Source organism: Lichenostomus cassidix, chromosome 2 (assembly GCF_008360975.1).
Source record: "Lichenostomus cassidix isolate B80296 chromosome 2, HeHo_3.0, whole genome shotgun sequence".
Lineage (NCBI taxonomy): Eukaryota > Metazoa > Chordata > Aves > Passeriformes > Meliphagidae > Lichenostomus > Lichenostomus cassidix.
Genome location: NC_139482.1, coordinates 17,993,762 through 18,019,441, shown reverse-complemented (window position 1 = coordinate 18,019,441; position 25,680 = coordinate 17,993,762). Strand labels below are relative to the sequence as shown.

Here is a 25,680-nt window from a genome sequence, read left to right as displayed (position 1 = left end):
TTTAAAGGTGTACCAGTGTTCTTACTAAAATGACACCAAGATAAAAATTCTGATTTTATTTTCCCCTAAAGCTTTCAGTGTCACACATTGCACTTACTTGCCTAAACTGTATTTCCGCATTTTCATCTTTATTCTTATCTGGGTGTAAAATCAGAGAAAGTTTTCGATATGCTTTCCGAATATCTGCAGATGAAGCATCCTGAAAAAAAGGAAAACAAAGCAAATTGTCAGAAACTGATTCCCTGAACTTTTTAAGATCTGAAGACAGCCAACCAAGTGTAGGAACCAAGGCAATGCAATTTGAGACTTCTAACAACCAAACCTGCAACCAGCCCAGCCTAAATGATATAACAGCCATTCAGTCCAATTCATCTTTCATCTTAACTCCCTTCATTACCATACATCCATTACAACGACATTTGCCAATACTTCCAAACACTTTCTTGCTTAAAACCTAACCCAGGCAGCTTCTGCACCATTTAAAAGTTCAAATGAAAACTGAAAATTATTGCATCTGCATATCTTCAAGACAGACATAATTTCAGCAAATTATCATGCTCAATTTCCCAAACTCAGGATTTGCTAGGAACTCTTCCCTTATTAATATTTACATGCAATTCACTCCTAATAGGACTTCCATTCAACTTCAGCTTCACCATGTCTAAAGAATTGTATTTTTCTAAAGTAGCTCCAAATTGCAGTCTTGGAGCTATACTGTAGCACTGACATCAATCTATACCTTAACCATTATAAGAATTGCACACATTTTGGGAGAAAAAAAAAAAACCCTCAAAACACAAAATGATGTACCAACTTAGCGGCACAAAGGCAAATTTCTGAATTAATGAGTGCTATTTAGTACATGCTATAAAGATATCCAGAAATGAAGACTCAAGAGTTGTATTCTACATTATATAGGTGTTACCCTCACCAGAAGATCCACAAAGCATAACATTTAAACAGAACTACTTGCATCCTATTGCTAATATGTCCAAGGCAACATTTCAGAAATCAACTATTTATCTGACAATTTTTATTTCTTGATTTTAAATATATTGTTCGTAAGTATATTCTCTCTCTCAAAATTACAGTGTAAACAAGGACTAAAAAAACCATGAAAACCCAGATCTGAATTAGCTGTGGAACAGAGTGAAATAAGATAATAATTAATGCAATACTGTAATTAGTCTGTCAGGCTTTTTATTACAAATCATTATTTTCATTCTAAAATTTTCAGTTTTATAACATAAGGCTATTAAAATGCCATATACAAGTTTGGGCCCAGAGCAAATAATAGAGAAAGACTAAATGAGGGGAAGGAGAAAAGCAGGGGAAAATGCAGAATTTGAGAAAATTCAGCATTGAAACTGTATTTTAAGGAAGTTGGTATTTTCTCCTAATACAAGACCAAAGTTTCCATAGTTTCTTATCTGGCAAAGTAAGATGCTTTTATTACTGAAAGGAAGATTTCTCCTGAAAAAAACCCATATGCATTTTTCAATTTTTCCATTTTCAACAGCTACTTGTAAGGCATGTGCACACCAAAGCAGAACTCCTCTGCTTGAACAGCAGCTTGCTTCCAGCTTGATTACTGCCAATGAGTTGTTTCACATTGCCATTGTTTCATAGGTTTATTTTTAACTCTCAGCTAAGGGGAAGGAAGAGACAGTGACAAAATATCTATTCTAAGCGCAAAGAATAGATTTGAGACGTAGACTTAATAAAATTATACTAAATACATGTGAAAATGCAATGCAAAAATATCTTTTAAAAATTAGGGATTGAGACCATGATAACCTCGACAAAGGAGTACCTCCAGAGTTGTATTTTGGATAAACCACAACTTATTCCTTCTCTACCACACATTTAGATGTGCTTGGTGTTATTTTTGGAGCACTTATGATTAACAGTTAAAAATTTGATAAAAGCATATTAAAGAGTTGTTCTGCAGTATTCTTCCAATTACTTCAAACAAGGAACAAGCAAAAAAAGGTACAGTGTTTTCAGCTGTATCTGAAGAACTGAAACTTTAGTATTATTTGGGAGCAGCAGGATTATTTGTGTAACAAATCAGGACAAAAGGCAGTTTATCTGTTCAATGCTTAAGCAAAGCAAAAGATCCCAAGACAACTCTGAAATAATAAAGTTGCTTAAATATTTATGTTGTTTCACCTTGCAAAGTTGAAATAAAAATGTATAAATTTACAACACCAGATTGTTCATCTTAGTTACCAGAAATAATGTAGAGATTGTTTTGTTTCCCCTCATCTACCAACCCAGTCAGTCACTTCATAAACAACATGGGTTTGTCTTCAAACAAAACATAATTATTTAAACACTACTATTGCAAATAGAAAACAGGAAATGGTTTACTGGCCATGGTTTTAGCTAAATCATGAAAGTGATCTTTATCAACACATAAGCTTATTGTAATTAAATCTCTAAAAGGTTGAAGAGGGTATTATAATATCAACAAATAATTAAATAATGGAATATTACTGTCAATTATTTCATTACAACTGGTATATATCAATTTCTAAAGCACTAAGTCTGCCTGCTAACCGATTCTCCACAATATCACCAAAGACAACATGGGGGAACATTGTATGTTCCAAGCATTTTGCCAATTAATGCTACCTGTGGGTAATGTTAGGCATCTTCAGGCAAGGTTCCAGATCCTCTAGGACCTGCTCTGAACAAAAGTTGCTGGTTTTTGAGAAAAGACTCTCATCTCTACAGAACTTCCTACCAGTGTATGACTCTAAATAAGCCATAAAGAATGATTATTTTCCAGGTAATAAAGAAACACTCCTGCATTTAATTCAGCTGTTCTAAGATACTTGACTCCGTTAAGAGCAGGCATTTCCTGCAGACTAAGACATTATTTTACATATGACAGCAGAAGTCTGAAGACTAGAGAAAACCATGACCACACTAAGGCCTTGCTTGTTTTAAAGAAACAACACATTGGATCAGTTTGTTTACAATTTAGAAATCTCAATCTCAGTTACATCTAACAAGGGAATAAAAAACCTGTATAGGCATCTCAGTTAATAGCAGAAGGAGCTGGTAATGTTACAGAGAGCAAGTGCATTCAACTGATTTCTCCAACACTGCTTCAGGTGGCGGGTTTTGCCATTAATTATGGCAAATGAGACAGCCACACTGTCACCCTCATGTGGATACAAACATCACGAGCATCACCCTATTACCTGATAACCATCCTTTCAAAGCAATATTGTATCATCATACTTCCAAGGTTGAACATCTCTTGTGCTAGAATTAGTTCTCAGAAATACAAAACTACAAGTCTATACTTAGGTAGGCCACAGCCTGGCTTCTTACGCATGCAAATATGCAAGTATTCATTTTTCAATTCCCAACACGTCACTGAACAGTGTCCATATGTCTAGTTACATGACTTCTAGGCAGAAGTTAACAGTTCAATCTTGTACTTTTTTTAAAATAATCACATTTCAAACAAGTATTTTAGCACAGAAACAACATTACTGTTTGAAGGAATCAACAGAATGTTAAAAGTTTCTTAAGGCTCTTTGCTGGACTTTTACATTTTTGTCTAAAGAGCAGTACATGTCAGATTCAAAGGGTGGAACAGAAGAGGAAACATTCTTCTCCCTATTTATGATGTACTTTTGGCAGCTTGTTGAATTCTGACAATGAAAAACGCATTATTAAATTTCATTTTACTCAGCATCATTTCCATATTCTCTAATATTACCACAAAAAGTACTCTCATTATACTACAAATACAGCAGTAGGAACACAGAAGGGAAATTTTCACAACAAAAAATAAATGTAAAATCTAAATGGGCATTTGCCTTCCATTCTTTTAAAATTAAATTCCTGCTCAAGATGTACGAAGTTTCAAATCTGGTCTCCTCGGTCTATACAAATTCAGACACAGAGCTCATGTCCACATTTACAATAAATTGAACAACTGGTGTAGTATGCAGTACAAGTATATTACTCCATTGCCTTCTATTCCTAATGTAACTATGATTACTAATGAAGCTAAAAAAAAAAAAAAAAGCCTCATTGCAGTCCCAAGACAATTCTTGGTGAACACATAACATATCAGATATTGCCATAGGCAAACAGTGATTAGGTCAAGGGGAAAAAATAATCAATGTCTACATAGTTTTCACTTACCAACATACACAATTCAAAACCTAAATTGTTCCCTTGAGTGCAATGCAGTTACACAACAAGACTTAGTTACTTACAATTTAGCAACTGCTTCTAACATAGTAAATGTGCTCAATTCATCTTGGGTTTTAAATATGCCTGCCAATGTCTTCAAATAGGTGGCAGTATCTTTATTAGCAATGGGAAGGCACACGGTCCAGGAACCAACTATGCAGATAGAAATCACTTTTCTATTCACTTGCAGTTTGTCCAATCACTAGTTAATGGGTGAAAGGAAAATGACATCAGTATATCTACTTCATTGCAGTGCTGCTGAATGACTGTGTAGAATTTTCTACAGCCATGTTACTGAAGCTATATGGCAAAAAGTAACAATTGTATGGAGCACCAGCTGACTGTATTTCAAGTCTGAACTTGTAAGTAACCTCAGTGCAGGCAAGCCTCCATGAGACTTTTTTCAGCCTTCCCAAACTATTAATCAAAGTTATGAAACTTTTGCGTTCGGATTTTTCTTTTTTTTTTTTTTATTCTAGAGCAATTCAAATGTATATGGTTTCTCCAATAAAATATTTCATTCAGTACTTCTGTGTAGAAGAAGGGGTACAAGTCACTACTTTGCTTCTGGTGAGCATCAGGCATACAAGCTGAAGCAGAATGGTACAGAAAAAGAAACAAAGTAAGCTTTGTAAATTCACAATCACTTGTTTTTCCACTGTGATTTGAAACTGCACGATGTACAGGCTGTCTCACAAAATTCACAAACAAGCAGGTGCAGATAACTGGACAGAAGTTACCACCATCTATTAAACACTGTGTCAACACTGCTACTTTCCATTTGTTTGTCTTCATGCAAAGTTCAGAGAAAACTAATATCCCAAAGTGTCAGAGAACAAACAAACATGACTGTAGGTCAACAATTAAATACCCACTGTCCTCATTCCTTAGGCAGATCACAGAACTCAGGGTGATCCCCTCCTTATCATATGGGGACAGAACAGTGACTGCTGTGACTCCACAACCCCTCTCTAGGTAACCCTTAGGATGGAAACCATACAGCTGTGACCTTTCTTCCTGATTCTTTACCCCCTCTTTGGTTTAGCACAGGCTGACACAGACCACCTCAATACCACTCCCAGATTTACTTCACACATATTCACTTCAACCTGGTCCTAATTTAAGCCCCCATGACCAGATTCGTTCCAAGAAGTATACCTGAATTTGCCAAGTCTGCATGTGGAAAAACATTTATGAGGGAAATAGAATCTTGTAGAAAATTCCAGAGGTGGGAAGGACCTGCTGGCAATCCTGAAGAATATAACTCTAGGGAAGGAAAACAAGTGTCTCCCAGAAGACCAAGCATTATCTGTGAACTTTCATAGTTAATAGATACCAGCTGAGTTTTGGCTTAAATTTCTCACTGCATAACCTTTGTTCAATTACTCTTTATTTTTCCTGAACTTCTTTCTATGACACTCATCTTTTCCAAGGATGTAAAATGAGTTAAACTCAAATTTGCTGCTTGTCTACAGATGAATGCTCTGAGCACACGCAGGCAGGAGGAGAGATCTGCTCTGCTGCAAACGCAGCCATGTGTCTCACAACATTCCGTTGATTTAAACTGAATGACAGCACAGCAGGGAAATACATAGAACTAAAAATAATGCTAAAAAGGTGTTTTAATGCTTTTTTATGCTGCTAAATTTTAAAGCAATTCATGAAATGAAAATGAATACAAACCAGCACAATGTATTCCTGTAAGCTTCTGATAACTGGCACAATCCCTTCACTGGCATGTGTGTTTCCAGGGGAGTGTGTCAAATGAAAGAAGACTCTGTTTTCAGCCTAGCATGTCAAATGAATGAAAATTCTGCTGCCTCATGCTTGAGAAACTAAAAAAAGTCTCCTCCTCAGCATATGTGCACAATTATATGGGCTTAGGTTTTCCTGACCAATTTGAACAACAGTATTTATACGTAATTTTTTTTCTTCCTTGAAACCATTTTACCTTTTACATTTTGTCAGAAATTTATTACTTAGAAAAAATTCAATTGTCCAAGAGAACACTGTCATGTACAACCACAAGTTATATTTTAACATAAACTTTGTCTCTCTGATGCAGAGAACACTCATCAATCCTCAACGTTTTTAGAATTACTCTTCAAATTCACAATGGATGGAGGCTATAAAATAATAACTGAGGACATTACTCAAGTCAATATTGACTAATTAAAAATTCTGCCTACTGCTATGTTCTATTTCCGTTTATTCTCTGATAGTTCAAAAGAAAGGAATTAGTAGATATTCTTATTTCACATGCTTTTCCACAAACACTATTTTATATTTATTTTTATTCTATTTGATATATTACATTTATTGTTTACATAGTTACATGTGTTATGAATTTTTATAATATAGATGGCTGTGTTTATGTGCATATACCTTATAGGCTAAAGAAAGTTGTTTCTAGCAAGTACTCTTAAAAATCTGCCTATTACATCTGAGATTTCCAGTCTACAGCTCTCACATAAAAACATTACCTACAAATTTCCTGATCCTGCAACATATTCACAGGAACTAAATTGCTACAAAGAAAGACTACTACATTTGCAGTCCAGATTGGCAGGGAAAGTAAAATGTGGTGTCTCTCTCCTGCAGTGTATTTCTTGCTCAGTGCCTTTGCTCTCAGACAGGACAGCCCCTTGATCAACAAGAGGTGACACAGTACCCAAGGACAGCTGCATGCAGTCCACACTCACCACTGTGGAGCATAAGGCAGCAAAGATTTTGGGGTGTTGGATCTGACAACTTCCAACCTTTCCCACGATGTAATGCCAAAAATATGCTGCTATTTGATTGTTTATATAGTTTTCTTGCTACATTTCTGCTTCAGAATGTTTCCAACTTCTTTTCTTGGGGTAAGGAATTAAATTAGAAAATCAGCAAGGCTACATCCATACCAGACCTTTACCTCTTCCACCTTCTGCTATTCCTGCTCTCATTACACCCTTCCACCAGAACTGACTTTAACGACCCATGCACTCTGACACACCTAAACATCTTCTCAAAAAACTGCTTCCCTGATCTCAGTATAAGTGCAATGTTTTGAAGGGAGATTTCTAACAACCACAGACTTAGGTCTTACTAAAATAATAAATAAACAACCACCCCCCCCCAAATTGCTTGAGCTACTAATTACTGAATTCCTGTGTCACCTAAACAATTACTGTCACTTCTGTGACTACAACTTCAATTGCTAAAACTTTTCATATTTATGGAAGGTGTTTATTATCCTCCCTTCTGAAGTCCAAAAAAATGAAGAAAGGGCTTTTGAGAGACAGGATATAGGAGGTATGACTGAAAACATATAAAGCCACACAAGAAGCCAACAGAGCACAATTACCTTCAACACAGAAGTTTTCAAAAATCCACATAATATCTTATGCATCAACAACATTTACAAGCTGAATAATCCCCACAGGCACTAATTTCCAGAATAAACATTAACTATTTATTGGCAACTTCCTCAGCCCTATCAGCAGTGAAGGGCACCAATTTATATGCCCATACACCCAGACACATCCATCACATATATTTTCATATATATACACACTAGTTTAAAAACAGGTGTAAACAACCTTACCTTCCTAGCAGTCCTTAACGTTTATACAATTCCCTAATTTATATTTGTAATTGTTGGTCAACTTCATAAAATATTTTAAGAACACAGTTAAATGAGCTTGGAAAGAACAGTGTTACCATTTTCATATGCTGACTTTATTAATGTTTTTAATGTACAACCTTTTTTTAAACAAATTATAAAAGCATGGGTATCATAAAGCTTCTCTTGCAAGTGCAAAACAAAACAGAAAGAAAATAAATCATACCTTGAATAGTTAAAGGCTCTAACAGTCAAAAATTAAAAGGTGTATCAAACAGGATTTTATGAAGTCTGTCCCAAGTCCACACTTAATATTTTAACCAGCAGATGAATTACAGAATCATGATTAATCGGGTAGCTAATACTAACCTAAAAACCCTACAAGATGCAGGCAAAAAGAACTAGAATTTTAAAAGATCTGGACAAAATGGAGAATTGCTGTTAAAAAAATATGACAATATTTCCTAAGTGTAAGACTAATGGTCTACACATCTGCACAGAATTCATCAACTACAAAAATATAGGATAGAAAAAAGCAGTTAGGCAGAAATGATCAGTAAATCACAAGCTGAGCATGAGTCAGAGGCATGATGCTGCCTTTCTGTGCAGCACAGCACCGTGACACGAGCAGTATGGCAACAAGCAGCCGTGCCATGTCACACAGCAATTTTAAGACCTCAGCAGATTGCTGCATCCAGTTCAAACAATACAATTAAAGACAGCCAGCAACACGTTCAGAAGATAAACAGAAAAATCTTACAAATAAGAGGTCTAGAAGAATAGAACAATGATTTGTTCAGAGAAACCATAAGAACAAGAGTGACTTAAGCCTACAGAAAAGGCAGCTGACACAAGGAAATAACATCTTTAAATATGCAAAGGGTAGCTTTAAAGGAAAACTTGAATTATTGCTTTGTCTGATCTACCTGGGGCTAAGCACTATCAGTCAGTTGGCAGCACAAGAAGATTCAAATTCGGTACCAGGAAAACATCCTACAAGCATCGCAAGTGTATCACTGGAACAGACTGCTGAAGTCTGCTTTACAAACAAGTCTTGCATACATTTATCAGGCATGACTTAGATTTAACCAGCTCTGTCACAGCAGGGGACAGTAGGTCACTAACAGACTTATATTTTAGAATGTAAATATCCTTTTGAGGATCAATTTAATAATTACTCTGAAAATATTCCAACTGAATTTACTGCATCTGTTTATGTAATTTAAAAGGTCCTAGCTGAAAGACAGTATTCTTGTCACACTGAAGATGACAGATGTTCATGCTGGAAGAGTCCATGAGATTTACACAAAACCTAAAATGGCTTCGAAAGGAGTAGCAAATATAAAGGGGTGGCAGAAAACACTTCTTTGCTATAAACCACGGAACCACCACTCCATGACTTGCACCACTTGCACCATTAGGCTTATTTTTCCAGCTACACAGCAGCAGCTCCAAACTAAGAAAGTCATCCTGCAGTAGATGATCATGAGTAAGGCATCCATATAATTTGAGTTTAGAATACTTTTCCATCCACTATCAGCTTTAACCTTGAAAGATGGCAATACAGGACAGATATGATCAGCAAGGTTCTTTGACAATGTCAGATAAAAATAAGAACTAAATTGAACAAGAAACGCAAGCAGAAATTTCTACAAATAGAAGTTTGGGATTTTTTAAATTAAACTATTCCTTTAAAAATGTTCCATACTTGGTTTTTAATAAATACATCCTTAAATCCTGCAAAAAACTCACATATATGAGGATATGGTAGAGCTGCTGTAGTAAACCACATCCATGCACAGTAGGCATAATTTCTTAATTTAAGACAGAAACCAGGAGCACCCCACTCCAGATCTTATACATATTATATATATTTACAATATATATTTTTCACTTAGTGTATTTCATATTTGCTTCCACCTTCCTTTTCCTATAATATGACTGGAGGGCTCATTTTCTAGAAGCAATGTTATTCTTCTGAGGTTAAGAACACTTAGAAATAGCTCTGTCCACCCAACTTGAGCTGTGAGATCCAGGTGTACCTGAGTCCACAGTCTTTCATTTGTTTGTTTGTCCTTCTAGAGTCTGAAAGAAGACATGAAGCATTTACTGAGATCAAGAAACTTTTCATCTCACTGTTATGAAATCCACATTGTTCAGTTCGGATAAATTCTTAACACCTTTTTCCAGAAAATAACCATAGTTAAATGAAAACAAACAAACAAACAAAAAAAACCACCTAATGTGATAGGTGGTTATATTTTCCATTAACAAATCCACATTAGGGAAATGCCACTCTCCTCCTGCCACAAGGCAAACTTGTTTCACTTTTTATTTTTGGCATATAAAACAGAAAATGTCTAGAAATCCTGAGCTATGGGAACTTAAGAGTTGGAGTTGATGATCCTTGAGGATCCCTTCCAACTCAGAATATTTTGAGATCTTAGAAAACCATCAAATGTAAGCAGTTATGATGTAAAATAATTTTTCTCTTTTTTTTTTTTACCTTCAAATCCAACTCATGAGAAGTAGAAAAATGCTGCATATTTTTAATCAAAGATGCTTCATTGCTCTATTTTAAGGTAACTTTGAGATTATGCAGGACGCTATATAAAAGCCTGAAAGCCCTAAAATACATTTACAAACCTGTATTAATTTATTCAAAAATTATTTCTATGAGTATTTTTCTCAGAAACATTGCTTTAAATTGCTAGGATTATACAGAACTACCAGCAGCATTTCTCAAATTCTTCCCTTCTTTATTTAGAATACTTTCTACTGAACTAGTTAGGATTTAGCCCTACCCGTCATGTAGGCGACTCGTATAATGATCCCTTTATACTCATTAACTACCATTTTAATGAGCTATTACTACCTCGGGACTCAGAAGACCTCAGGGAGGTTGTAACATGCCACTACCTATATAGTAATTCACTGCTGAGTTAGTACATAGCCTCCTTGAAAGAATATAGGAATGCCCTCCATCACTCTCTTTAGTTCAGACGCCAGCATCAGCAAAATTTCTGCATGTAAAACACATCCCAGCCTAAAACTTAAAAAGCATCTCAGTTAAACTCCAATAAGCCTAACAGATTACTATTACTATGGCCCACTATATTGCTAAACGTTAGCACATGCCTAACAAAATGGGCTGAAAGCATGAGCATTGTCTGATCACTTCAGCTTGCAGTTTGATGGCATAAAATACTGATCAAGGGCCAGGGTAGGAGGCAGGGCACACTATCATCCCAAAAGGCTATTGGCAAAATCTGCCAGAATCTGTATGAGTCATAAATTAGGCAGCTGATGTCAAAAGTTACACAGATAAAGAAATCAAGTTTAGCATTAGGAACCATCAATTAAAATTCACACAGAAAATTAATTTATAAGCAACTGAAGCCTAAGTAATATTAAAATGAAAAATTTGTGGACATATTTTAAAAGCCACATATATGCAATGACTTAGGATGGAATGGACTTGAAGACAGCCTTCCCCATTCAGTAGCAATTTTGTATGGAAAACTGGTATTACGGTCTCTAAAAACGCTTATCTGACATTATTTCTAGTGGGAATGAGGCAAATAATCCTTAAGGAAGATAATTACCTCTCAAGATTTATGGCAGCTGTGGGCAGATACTGTTACACACAGTGGCATGCTGTTCCCTGAATTGCCCTCTGTGTTTTTCAAATCAAAATGTTTTAAGTGAACCACACAGGCCCAAGCAAGGGGCAGAAAGATCACTTTCCTGCTTTTCATAAAGCCACTCCCTACAAGCAGTTACTGCTCTTCCAGTACTTTGGAGGCATCTTCAGCATCAGGGAAGGAAGAGGGTAATTCATGCTGCTCCATAAACTGCCTCCTGTCTTGGCCTGCAAGAGCTGAAAGAGCAAAAGACAGACTCTACCCAGACTGGGAGACCCTCACAACAGGGCATTCTGCTACAGCAGTAGCATAGGGAGCACACAGAATCCAGGTAGACACAGGATCTGCTCAGCTTCTACTCTCCCAGCAGTATCCACAGGAAGGCTGGAGCTGAACTAGACACTCTAAAACACAGACAAGTCTAGAAGAGACAGAGCACAAGTCCGCTGAAAGAAAAGAAGCAGAGGAGATGAGCGTGAAGGAAACACTTCTGATCTACTTCAAGCCTTCTTCAGTTAGGTGAGTGCAACACCCAACAACCTCATCACTACAAAAAGCAGTGGGTACCAAACACGTGTATGTGCCTGCTTCTCTCATTATACATAAAAGTAACTCAGCAAAAACAAGCATTTTCTGCTGGTAAGCTAGATGGCCCATCACCACCATCAGAACACTGAAAAAGGCACAGTAATAGCCCTTACCCAATACTCCCCCTGAAGTCATGACTGAAACAGATTGGGAAATGCTCCCTACTCCTGACAGAAAAACAAGTAAAGGGGCAAATTTAATGCCAGTTTTTTAGCCACTGATATTAAAAGGCAACATTTGTATCGATGTGTTTGCCTGCCAACATATGTCATCCACCCATAGAGACCTGCCCTCAAATCATAAAAGCAGAGCTGAAACTGAACTACTAAAGAAATCTCTTACTTCCTCCATCTCCATTTTCATTTCTCTACCATCGTAAGATGATGAAGGATAAGATCATAAGATAAGAGGAGTTTTCTTCTGACAGCTGTATTTCAAGGATAGCACCTCAGTCTGGAAGGATTACAGACCAGAAAAAAGAGCAATAGCCAACTGCAGGAACTACAAAGTTGGGTGAGCAGAGCTGGTAGCAAGACAAACACTGCAAAAGGAAAAAAAAAAAGAATAAAGAGGAAAAGTATGCCTTTTTCTATGCCTGTAGAAAAGAAGAATCAGCAGTTGAGTGAGCAGCAATAAAAACTTGGCACAGGTTACACACCATTAGCTGTGCTACCAGAAATCTGTTTCAACCGACTGCAGAAGATAGTGGTTACTACCAATTCATTACTTGCCTCTCAACATGGGATTACAGGATTATCAGCATCAAAGATAACAGTGAAAGTTGGGAGATAAAACTGTGGTCCTACTGCCTCAAGTAGAAACACTGGCAAATGCAGAATATTTCAAATGCATAAGACAAGATTTAAACAAAGCAAGGATAAATCCTAACATGGGTTCTCATCCAAGTTTTCAAGTTATGAAGTCAAGACTAAAAGAAAAATCAACATACAAGCAAAAAAAAACAATTGATAGGTAACTTTTTACACAGGTGGAGAGTAAAGGACTGAGACTGCAAGTCCACAAGCTACTACATGGAAATAAGCATTCTGTTACTGACAATCCTGCAAGTAGCAATAATATGCCAAAACTGCATTTCCCTCTGTGTCACAATCGCAGCCATGGAATCTAATCCATAGCAAGCTTTTCCCCATCAGATGCAACTTCTTCCTCTCATAACTTGTCTTTTTTGGAAAGAAGAAAACCCAAACACAAAACAGTGGTGGCAGAAATACTGCAAAACTAGCTCTGAAACAATCAGACACAGTAAGTACCACTGGGACAATATAACAGAAATATTTATTTCAGAGTGAAGAAACTAGAAAGCAAGAAGAAAGGACTAAAATTAACCTGTTTCCTCATCTAGCTCCCCTCTTCCAATTAGTACCACACAAATCCTGAGCCAACTTTAAGCAGATGCCAGCAGTGGAAGCTGTATATCCTGTGGCAATGTCAACAAAGAGCAAGCAGACCTAAAGGATAAAAATATTTGGTCAAGTTCTATTTTTGTTCTTTGAATCAAAAGAAAGGCTGCAACTTTTTAAGCAGCAAGATAAGGTATGGTTAAAAAATAATGAGATTGCCAAAAGGTAAGAGTTTAATTTGAATTTAATTCCATCTAAAATGTAAACTCACAGTTTAAAAATTAAGAGGTAACAGAAATATGAAAGAGATAATACATGCTACAAACAATAATGAGTATTCTGAACAGGTAAAGGGGATTTGGGAAGAACTCAGTGATTCCCTGAAAAGGAGCTACAATCTGTCGTTGTTACTCCTGCCACTCTGTCTTTATGCAACACACAGAAGATGACTGCTTACCCAGTGAGCAGCTATTCAGGATTTTTCTCCACGCATTTATTCATGTGTGGCCTCATCTGCTCGTAGCTGCATGCTGTTCAAACACGTTTGGAAGCCGTGGTTATTTGTTTTGAAGCCCATCACGATGGCATCAGAGTTCATCAATATTATTCACCATTGTAGTATCGTAAAAGACAAGCGGACACTACTTGCCTTTTCTAATATATTGTAAAATGAGACACAGATTAAGGTAAAACCCTCAGCAATCTCAGGTGCTAATTTTATCTCAGATATGATTTTTTCCAAGTGCTCAGCATCAAACAACATTTCATACATTCAGGGCACAGACTTTATCGACTTCAGCTGCAGCTGCAAACCCTCAGCATTTCTGCATATAAGCCCCTAGTATCTCAAATTATGCAACCAGAATTGCAGAGCACTCAAATCAATTAGTCACCACTTGGGAAAAGTTTCGTTTAAACGACTTGCCGAGCATCACATAGGAATTCTGTGGCAGAGAGAGGAACAGAATTCAATCCTCAAGGGCACTTTTCGTCTGACTAGCTTACCCATGAAACCATTTCCCCCCCCGCCCCCCGCAATCTTCTCCCCCACTCTCTACATACCCTCAACATCTACAGGTTAAACAGTTTTTACAGACAACAGTCTCTTTCAATACATAAGCCTGAAGCTGCACTGGGGCCAGATCTCTCCCTGAGCCTGAATAAGTAAAGACCCTGTAGAATATAATGTAGTGAATTAAAAATCATCACAATGAACAAGCACAAAGAAACCAAATTAAGATTTGAGACATTCTGAAAACTGACATTCCCTAATTTTAGAGTATGCAGTCGTAGAAATTTGTTACTACTCTTTTAAAAGTGATATTAAGGTACACAGTTGCTGTACAAAAAGACAGAGAAACAAGCAGATTTGGAAAGGAAAAAAAATTTGCATAACCAATGCAAACCTGCTTTATAATACTAACTCACAAGCAGTGTTTTTCCCCCTCCCTTTAAATAAACCCCAGCTCTCTGAAGCATCATTTTGATTCTAACAGGCTCCACTAAATTGCAGAACGATCTGGCCAGTTAACAACTTGCCCATTTCAAATTACAGATCTTAACACAAATAGAACATAAAATGGATTTTTCCTTAAAAGTGTAACGTTTCTGTGAGATATGCAGTAGTTCTGGTGTCTGCACAGAACTAAAAACCAGAGTATGCCATATCATTGTAGAAAGGCTTGGAGAAATTAGTAAAGCAAGTGCATCAATTAGGAAGGGAAAGGAGACTGCATGTGTTTGAAGCAGATGAGCCTGGATGTAGACGGACAGGTTTGAAACACACAGTGTCCAGGCAACTGATGATTCTCTTACAGGAAAGTGTACTTTTTGTCTCAAAAGACCCAGAAGTATTTACCAAGCACTTTCTTCAAGGCTTATGTATTTTTATCACCTAAGACAAAGCAGCCCAAGACCAAACACCTTGCAAAATCTCTCAAGTATAATGAAAGTAATGAGATTCTAAAAATAATGGCAACCACATGAGAAACTGGTAAAGTGTTTTAATTACTAATTCTCTTATGGTACAACAAAGTTCTTCCTTAATAATTCTGCAGAACTTCCCTACACAAGAGGATACTCCAGAAAAACAAATGGAGATGTCTCTTTTTAGATCATTAATAACCTCAACTATTTTTTAACCAAATGTCATGGAATCTATTGAAACATAATTTGTGAGGCACGTTTTCAGAAGTTATAAATAATCCAGAACTGTTTTACTTCTGTGAATGGCATTGATAGCACTTATCAATACAAGATATACTTGCAATACTATAGTATCATTTCTATCTCAATTTATCACATTAAAAGTAAAACATTTGACTAAGAATTGAAAAGCCTTAGATACCCTGGAAGACAAATTCCATCAAGCTGAATAAACATGACTAATCCAAGCTTTTCTTGAAAAAACCCCAAGATTCTAAGTATTGTAGTAATATTTTTGAAACAGTATTTCATGTATTTTATATTTGATGTAGTTTCCCTGCACTGTATAAAAAAATAACTTAAAATATAGAACCATACTATTCCCACATGGGGCTACCAAAATTTGCATGCAATTAAACCAAGACTGTTTTAACACTGAAATTCCAACTACACAAGTTTCCAGGAATCCTAGGAGTCATGCGTGTACTTACACGAGAATCAAATATGACTGCTGCCTAAATATTGGTGGAATTATGCTCTCAAACTGACAGGTATGCTAACCTTTTATTCAACAATATTTATAGATCTACAGTTAGACTCATATCTATGAACCGAAAAATTACACGCAAAAATTTTGCCTTCTTTACCAAATGAGTCTGCAGAAATCTTTAACTGGGTCTGAAATACACATGAATGTTGAATAAGGGCACACAAACAAAAAACTTGCTGCTACTGCATAAATAAGTCACAACACAAGTTCAAATTCTGAAAGGCTCTCTTAGGACAAAATAAAACAAAACCATGAAGAATTAATTCTATATGCAATTTTAAGTTCTTAATTTTTATTCCGCTCTCACTAAACACTACAACTAGAAATCCAAATCGTTACACAGATTTCTATGATCAGTTTTATCAGCTTTTTCTATTATTCTACAATTGTAATAAGGTAAAATAAAATTGTATAGAAGATCTCTTAATTGAACAGAAACTTCTGATTAGTCTCAGTAATTCAGTAATTTCAAATAGTGAATTTCCTCTATCACTATTAAAAAGAAAGCAAATGTGAAAAAGAACTCCACAGTAGTCTTCAGTTCTGGTAAGGCATTTTTATTTATAAATTACAAAGTAAAGTATTGCCTACATATAGGGAATTAATTCTTTTTTCAAAATACACCTCAGAGTAAACAGAGAAATATTCAAGGAAATTAACTCCATACATTGGTTGCTAATTTGTTCAATTTTATGCCTTTTCCAAGAACTGACTTGTTCTTTCTGCCCACACAGGAAGTAAACATTTGAGATTTGCTCAGCAGTCAAGGAGAAATAAAAATGCCATCAACAAACCTCAAAATTTTAATGATAAAGTTAATATAAAGATATAACTAAGAGAGAGTTTCAGAGAAAAAAATATCCCAAGTGTTAGCACAGTAAAAGGCCAGAGGATTTTTTAAAAGATCAATATGAATTTGCTGACTTTCACAGTGATAAAACCTAGAAATTGAGACCTTTAGTATTATCTGCAACTCTTTACCAGATAAGGAGAAATAAAAGTAACACATTGCTTCTGGGGAATTGCTGCTACTGCACTGATTAATACAGAAACTATTTAGCACAAACTAGTTACCCTCCAGACTTATTACTCACAGACTTTTTACACTCTTTTATAAAATGTGATTTCTTGCACACAATATTTAATAATTGTATACAGTCATATCACATGCACCCTTGAATGAATAAGTTAGATAAGTTTATCTCTAGGATGAAAAAACCCAAATAAACCAGGTGTTTTTTTAAGTTACATTTGTTAAAATTCTTGACAACCACCTAGAAAAATTAATTTTATTTTGCACAAATACATGTATTCTTCCCATATCTGACTTTTGGCATTTATGCTGTTCATCCTGGAAAGCAAACCAGAGCAAAATTAACACTAACTTCTTAAAATAAACTGATTTCATGTTCCAAACACTGTCATAATTTTCTTATATCTTTCAGATTCCCTAAATTGAACAGCAGCAGCTCGAAAAGCCTGCATTACCTTATCATAAAATTGTATTGCACCACAGTAGCTGAGATTTTCCAATGACATTAAATAAACACAGCCATACCATGTAATGAAGTAAAATTTCATTGTTTTCTAACAAATCTTACTGAAAACAGCATTGACAAGAAACCCATTCCAATACTGTTTTATGCCACACAATGAACTAATGCCATAGATGAAATGCTATGGTCTCACAAGGGCATTTCCAGCAAATGAGTCTCCACTGACTAAAACCATCATTCTAAATACTGCACTATCTTTGACTCCATCTTCTAACCCTTTTTTTCAAAATCTACTAGGCAGATTTTGTATTTGATACTTTATTTGATAAGACAAACTTGAATTTTGCCCAATAAATATGTGTGGCTGCCATTACATTAAACCAGCACAACTACCCATCAATTTGAATTGCTAACACTAATATGAGCAATAATAAAAATTACAAGGAATAATGTGCTTAAATGCTTTTTAAAAAAAAGAATGGCATCTGAAACCAAAATAAATATTTGGTAACTCTGGCAAATTTTCATTTATTTTTAACTGAGTTTATACAGTACTATTATAGAACTAGAATAATGCTGATAAAGATTTAAATATTCAATAAATATGAAAATTTAGAGTTTGCTTTTTGACATTTTCTTAAATTAGTAACAGGCTGCGCACACAGAAAACAAAACAAGTTCTTTATTTAGTACCCAATCAAAAATATAACTGCAAAATATTAGTTATGTGTATTTTAGCAAACAAGCTCAATCAAATCGCTTGCTATCATCTGCATCGATGTTTTTGACACTCATTCAAAATCACTTACATGTCAAAGACACTGCATGAAATTGAAACCTTTACTAATGCCAAGGTTTGACCCAGGATCCAAAATAAATCTGCATGTACAGACCCTTGTACCTACACAAAGCACCAATTACTTCAAATAAGGTTTTGTCTGTGCACTAGAGTCCACCCATGTGGAGCCAATTACTACAGCAGGGCCATTATATGGTTCATTTCCCCATACCAGCTTGGCAAGAGGTGTACATGGGTGTAGGAAGTGCAAAAGAACCTTCACTAATAAAGTGCCTCAAACACACACCCGTGCATTGTAGTATTTAATGCTACAACAAACACATCTTCAATGGGACTAGACCACGCACAACAGTAAATATTGCAGGGCAGTTTCTAGTCTGAACAGTATTTTTCAAGTTTCTCTTTTTGGCCACCAATGAAATCCAACTATCTTTTTTTTACAAAACCTTGAATAATTAGGTTGATCCTTAATCTACATCACACATTTCTAGCAATACCTGAGAATTCCTAAGAATGTTGAGGGGTTGTAGGATTTGAACAGAAGGTGTGAGAAAAATGTCAGAATTGCATGTTCTTCAAGTAGTATGTTTATAATAGCAGAAACACTGATATTACTTATTGATTATGTCTAGTATCATTCCAGGTCTAAATCGGAAAGTTGTTGTTAGAAATAATTATTATAAATAGGAGGAAGCCACTTGAGTACAAAAATCTCTACCCCACTGAAAGTACTGAAGCTCCATCTAGAGGCTTTTCTCCATCTACTGTCATTTGTGGTATAAGTAATATCACCTAGAAATGTGAACAATATTAAATGTCAGAGGCTTCCTTTGTACCTCCTCTTTTGTTATTCATAATGGGTTCTTGCCCTGAACCTTTGCCCGGCAACACTAGCTCCTTCACTGCCATCAAGTGGTAAGAAACCCAAACTGAACTTAAAAATGTAAAATCTCAATCATCAGATTAAATAATCAGTATGGTAGAGAGATAACTATAATTACCAAATACTGAAAATCTTTATGGTTCGTTTCATTGAAGTTCTGGTATATCTACTCCAGAGCACTGCAGTGCCTCACACAATAAATTCAACAATGGTTTCAAATCTCTATTTTTTTTTTACTTCCAATTGCACATTATAAAAATCACATCCATATTTGCCAACACTAGATTTAGAAAAAGAAAGGCGTCACTATAAAAGAATTTTTAAGGAATATTACACGTAATGCTTAACACTTTAAAAATATTTAATTTGGCAATTAGGAGTTTCATAATATAATTAGAAGGAAGAACACAAACATCTCCTCAGACTTTTGTGTTGCCTATTGGCAGTATCTCAAAAGAAAGGGCGAAACAGCAGCTCATCTCTCCAGCAGTGTCTAATGCAGCAAGTATGCAGCTATGTCACTCTCTTTGTGCTCCACAGCTGTAATCAACTGTGCACATTTGTTATGTCAGAAGTCTTAATGCTCTACAATCACAAGTGACCTACTGGGAAACAAACAGTCAACACACCAAAAACTGGGAAGGTTTGTCTAGATCAAATAAATAGGAAAAAGAACTAATAAAGTAACAGCAGAATGGAACCAGGCTGTAAGACCTTGATTATTTCAATTTCAACCCCTCTGTGACTTATGGTACGGCTACTCCCATGGTTGCCCATCACTCCCCCACATACAGTGCTTTGAGTTATAGAAATCCCACAAGGTCTCCACCATGACCAGGAATACCACTAAAATAAACCTCCTAGCACACAGCCAGTGTCACTGCACTAAGAGCTTCTATGTGCTCCTGCATGCACACAACCTTATTTCACTACACTTTCTTTTCAGCAGTTATTCCAATTGGGTATTTTGCCCCTGACAGAAGATAAAGAACAAAGACTACTTGGTGTTGTCCTATTAGACAGAATAGTGACCAGCACATGCAGAGGAGCTTAGGAATTCAACTTCCATTACAGAAATTTAAAAACAGAAAAAAAAAAGGAACAGTTATCAAATTAAAATGAACAGGAAAAAAACCACAACCTAGTTTCGATAGCAGAGCTATTCTATGCCTTATCATTACTTCATTGGTAAAGAAAGAACTATTGATCTATTTCTATCAAATCCTTTGTCCACCAGTCCACTGACAGAATTTCATCTGTACTAGTACTGTATCAGTACTAGGTGGCAGCTTACCTACTTCTAAGTGAGCAGGGGCAGCACTCCTGAAAAGAAGGCTCACACAAAGCAGTCTGCTAAAACTTTGCCATTTGCAAAGCAACCTCCAGACAGCCAAACTTTCCAGCTGGAAGAGGTCAGTCTGAAAGATCTGACTTCTGTGTTTGCTTGTCCCTGGAACCCAGCCTGCTCATCCAAAGACAGTTCATTTCTAGACCAGCAATTTTCAAACACAGTTGTAAAAAATCCTTCTTCAAAATAATTGATACACCTATGTATTGAAATTTAGACCAAATCAAGTATTTATCTGAGAATTACTCAAGAAAGACACAAATAATAGAAGTATATGCTGGGAAACTTAGGACAATTATTTCTTCTACAATGTTGGGAAAGGAGGGACAGAACTGGTACTAACAGGCGGACGTAAAAATGGATCTTCAGAAATTACATTAATAAGAAGAGACTAAACACTGAACAGAAATCAGTGAACTAGCAAAGACAGAAACCCAAATAAATAAAAACACCACCAACAATGCCAAAGTACACAAGGATTTAAAAAAATGGCAAGATTAAAAGAAATGGAATAAACAGGGCAACTGTAACATGCAGCTTAAAGCCACATGCAGCTTTAATATCAAGGCAACACTAAGTGCCTGTTGCTTGGCAATTCATCTCCAGGTCCAACTGAAAAGCCAAAACCAATTTTAGACAGTCATTTTAGTTACAGAAAGCATAGGGATTAGACAAAGAGGGTGTTCCTGAAGTAATTGAAATGTAAGTTAACCAGGGTGCATGCAACCACTTTAGCTCCCAAGCTGAAAGGATGGACTGAATTTATGATGAGCAGTGAAAGCCACAGTAAAATTTGATGGCAGCAGGAATACATTTAAAAACAAACCAACCAACCACACAATAAAGAGAAAAGATGACCTCAAAGATAAAGAGTGGCAAACAGAAAACATTGGAGATTAAAAAGAAATTTAAAAACCCCTTAGTTTTTCCTCCCAAACATGATTTCATGTAGTTTCAGCTGACTGCAGATCTCTCATAAGAATCGAATACAGTGGTAAGAAAAGGTAACCAGAGAAAGGGTGCTTTAAAAGTTACAGATATCTCTGTAAAATATCCCTGATTGATAACTCTAGTTCTTATTGAGAGGACAAAAAAAAACAAGGGAAAGGGGCTCAGAAGACAAAGTACAGTATATACTCAAGCAGAACAGAAAGGACTGTCAGACTGTTGATTCTTTCAGCCTCTAAAAATTAGAGCAGAAAAAAACCCAAAAAACAACTAGCACAGAAGCCATGGAAAATATCATCAAAGAAGAGAATAATTATTAGCTCCAGAACTGCACTGCAGAAGGTTCCTGGGATATACTTACAAAGCTGTAACACTACTCGAGCATCACAACCAGCACAGCAGTTCTCAGCAGCGGCCACAAGGGACCTCGGACACCGCCCTCGTTAAAGAAACACTTCATACTGGCTGGGTGAAAAACAAAGCTTTAGGCATACCAAAGAATGAGAAACCATTTACTTAACTGCTTCATTTTCCATCATTATTCTAGGACTGACAGTTTGAAGAAAGGGATTTCACTGGCGGGGAGGGAGGGGAAGTAGATGCAAAAAAAAGAAAATAGAAAACACCATGAAGGCCAGCAATCTAATGGCAGTGAAAACTGCAAACTTGTTGCCAAATATTAGTCTAGAAAATGAAGTCCTGGTAGGCAGGTCTAAACAGATCGGCTATGAAGTCTAGAGGGAAATGAGGAGACTGAAGAAAAAAAATTATCAGTACAGGTAATTTTGAGGATTTGTTTGCATCTTTTCTGGGTAAAGAATATAACAACGCTCAACTAAAACAAAACATGCAGGAAGTCTACAAGGACACATCATCTTCCTTTTTGGGGCCACAAGTGTTATCCTAGTGGTAACTAGAAGGAAACCTGCCTTTGCTCTTCTCTGTCAAGATGGGACTGTCACTAGGATTGTAGAAGAAAGGCTGTGGCCTAGAAATTGAAGATGAACTCATCCAAAACACTGTCCGAATCAGGCTTTATCACAAAATGGGGTAGGCTTTCATACTTTATCCAAATAAAATCACCATGGTCCAACTTAAACAGAAACCAAAGGATGGCATAATAAGCAAGATGCAGCTTCAAAATGTCATCAAAAAATCAGCTGTGAATCTCTTGCAGATCAGCTCCTCTCCTTGGGCTATAATAGAAACTGCAACACTTTTCCTGATGCTTGAAAAGAAACATGACTTTAGAACAATTATACTAGAGTACACGCAATAATTCTTGCTAAAATCATCAATTCAATATTTATCTTAAAAATTTAACACAGTAGACCTCAAACCTGTTAGGCAATCAGCAAGAGTGACCATAAGAAACTTCCCTGGAGTAACTTGCTATTCCAAGCACACACTGACCCGTTCTATTCCACTCTCCTTCCCCTTGTGTGTGTTGGGCCTCAGCAAAGTGCTATCCTGCACTGTGCATCAGCTTAACCAAGTGATAGATTTTACACTTGTATAGCTCATCTAGAGTATTTTTGCACCTCTTGCAAGGATGTTTTTCCTTAACCAAGTCATTGCAAGACAGATCCTTGTGAAAACAAATCCTGTTTTCAAGGTGCCTACTGCCAGTGTGTGAATCTGCTACTACCAAAATTCAATAGATCCCAGAGCACTGGGCTGAGAGTCAGAACAGCATTTTCTAGACCGAGAAATTACCTCAAATACACTTACACAGCCTAGCACAGAAATTAATACCTTTTGTATTAATTCAGTCACACCAAAAAAACCTCCACAACAGTTAAGCAGGGAGGGAGGGGGAAAGATTTGTTAATTCCCACATTTCATAACACACTGGATTTTTTTCATGTTTTAGAGTATCTGAGAGATCAGTGTTCTTCATGGAGTCTTAAGTTTGCTTTTTACCACCAGTTCAGGATTCATACCATCTCATCTTTAACTGGCAATACTGGTTTCACTATATAACTGGACAAAAGATCAGATTTTTATCATTGCAGTTTGTTATTTTCCAGCTTTGTCAACTTATTCAAGATCCCACCTTTTTAGGCATTCTTACCTTCATGCCTGAATCCACTAATAGACTGGGAGGGAGAGGTGGGAGGGAACACTGATAGTTTTTTTGTGTGTGAATCTTTTTATACATCAACCCCTTGCCAGTGGAGAGCCCAAGAGGAACCTCTTGTTCTTAAGCTACCCCTTAAGAACAGTCAAAATAATCATCATACCAAATTTTCCTGTGAATCTCATACTCAGGTGAAGTATGGCAATGACTACAATACATGTACTCCTTTCAGGCTTGCAGCCAAACACTCCACAAGTCTCCACAAGCAACCCTTGTGTAAGCTGGGGGCAGGGCAGGTGTTTGGTTTTATGATAACAGCAAGTTCTACACTTGCAGCTGGAATGGGAAATAGTTTGTATATTTGTCTTAGCTGAATTGCAAAATATTGAATACTTGATCAAGATACAATTCTACCTTGAATGAGAAATCAATTTTGGAAAGCAACCTAGTCCAGTACTGTCTCTCCTGGCCACAGTATCAATCTGATCACGTCTAACCAGCTGTCATGTAAGGCTCTCATATCTCATGACAGCAGACAGGATAACCAATACCCTGATAATAATGGGATACCATTAATTCAATGACAGTGTCTTTGAGTTAATCTGTTAGAAAAGACCACAGAAGCTACAGGAACGCATCTTACATATTCCAGAAGTGAAGAAACTCACATTTTACAGCCTTTTCCTTCCTTTAGGTCAGTAATTTAAGATATGCCCCTGTTAATAATTGTCTAAATACTGGCCATATTTTCTCTTGCAAAAAAAAAAAAAAAAAACCAAAACCTTTTTGTGCTAAAAAGCTGAACTTTGAAGTCAAACACATAGAAGACAAATGAAAGAATGTTTCTTAGAAAGAAAACATGGATATCCATATTCAACGTTAAGCAGTGTTTATTTTCACAAATACATTGATGAGGGAAGTCAACATTCTGCAATGCAAAATAGCAACTTATGCAAGAGTGCTTTTTAAACAGAAGGCATCCCAATTCTCTTTTTAGACTTCAGATATTACACAATGAATGCCAACAAATGTTTTGTACTGAAAACTTTAAAACAGTATGATTTAAAATAGGAAGTATAATATCAAGATTAAACTTCTTTATTGTAAGGGCATGATTTTTAATTCGAGTGCATTTCTCTCCAACTCTATCCCTTTTTATCGGAGAACGTAGTATTATCTAAACATTTTGGATTTAAATACAGTCCACTCAAACATACATCTTCAGAGATGGAGCAAATTAAATATTACATTTTACCTAAAAATCAAGATAAAGCTAACTATATATTGCAATTTGCTGCAACACTAAGACAAACTGCAGCCTTTAAGGGACAACCCCAGGTCCAGCTGCTAATGGAACTCAAAACAGGAAGTATTTATGACCAACACCTCTGCTGCAAAACTCTCCTCTGAATTCTGTACCCAGTACATTGTATCTACAAAACTACTGTTCCCAGAAAACACTCTCCACACTTTTTTCTAGATACTTTTTCTTTGTGTTCTCAAACTTGACTTCTCAATGTATCACTTCGGATATGTAGATGCTAGCAAAGAGCACATTCTACCCTAAATTCTCATCTCTTGATCATAGTCAAGGTACATGCACAGCATGGAAGCAACGCATAGGATTAGAGACAGGGTTTGATTACTTCAAATAGGACCCAGAAGTATGACTTTATTATGTCCCTGAACAATAAACAGATCAACTCTATTAAGAAGAAGGAAATTGATCATACAATAAAGAATTGTACTAAAACCTTGCAATTCAATACCTTTTATCCAATACAACTTTTAGCTTTAATATGTTCAATTGAAGTTCCTCTATTTCAAATAAGTTTCCTGCTGCAAAACTTATCTCAGCAAGTCTCTACCTTTTAAAAACTTCTAGAAGTGAGGATATTTCATAAAACCCATGTGTTTCTCCTCACAATGTCAGCATCCAATAGAAAACATAAAAATTGGAGTTTTCACTGTGATTTATACAACAAACAATGCAATACCAAAATCTTGCCTAAA

The 25,680-nt window shown here is 36.2% G+C and overlaps 1 protein-coding gene across 1 annotated transcript in view; it reads right to left on the bottom strand.

Moving 5' to 3' along the window:
* The window catches only part of DNAJC1 (DnaJ heat shock protein family (Hsp40) member C1), a 108,199-nt gene that overhangs the window by 70,036 nt on the left and 12,483 nt on the right, over nt 1–25,680 (bottom strand). Inside the window, exon 2 of the mRNA XM_085050544.1 lies at nt 98–199. Within this exon, the coding sequence (XP_084906670.1) occupies nt 98–199 (102 nt within the window). The remainder of the gene's footprint in view (nt 1–97; nt 200–25,680) is intronic.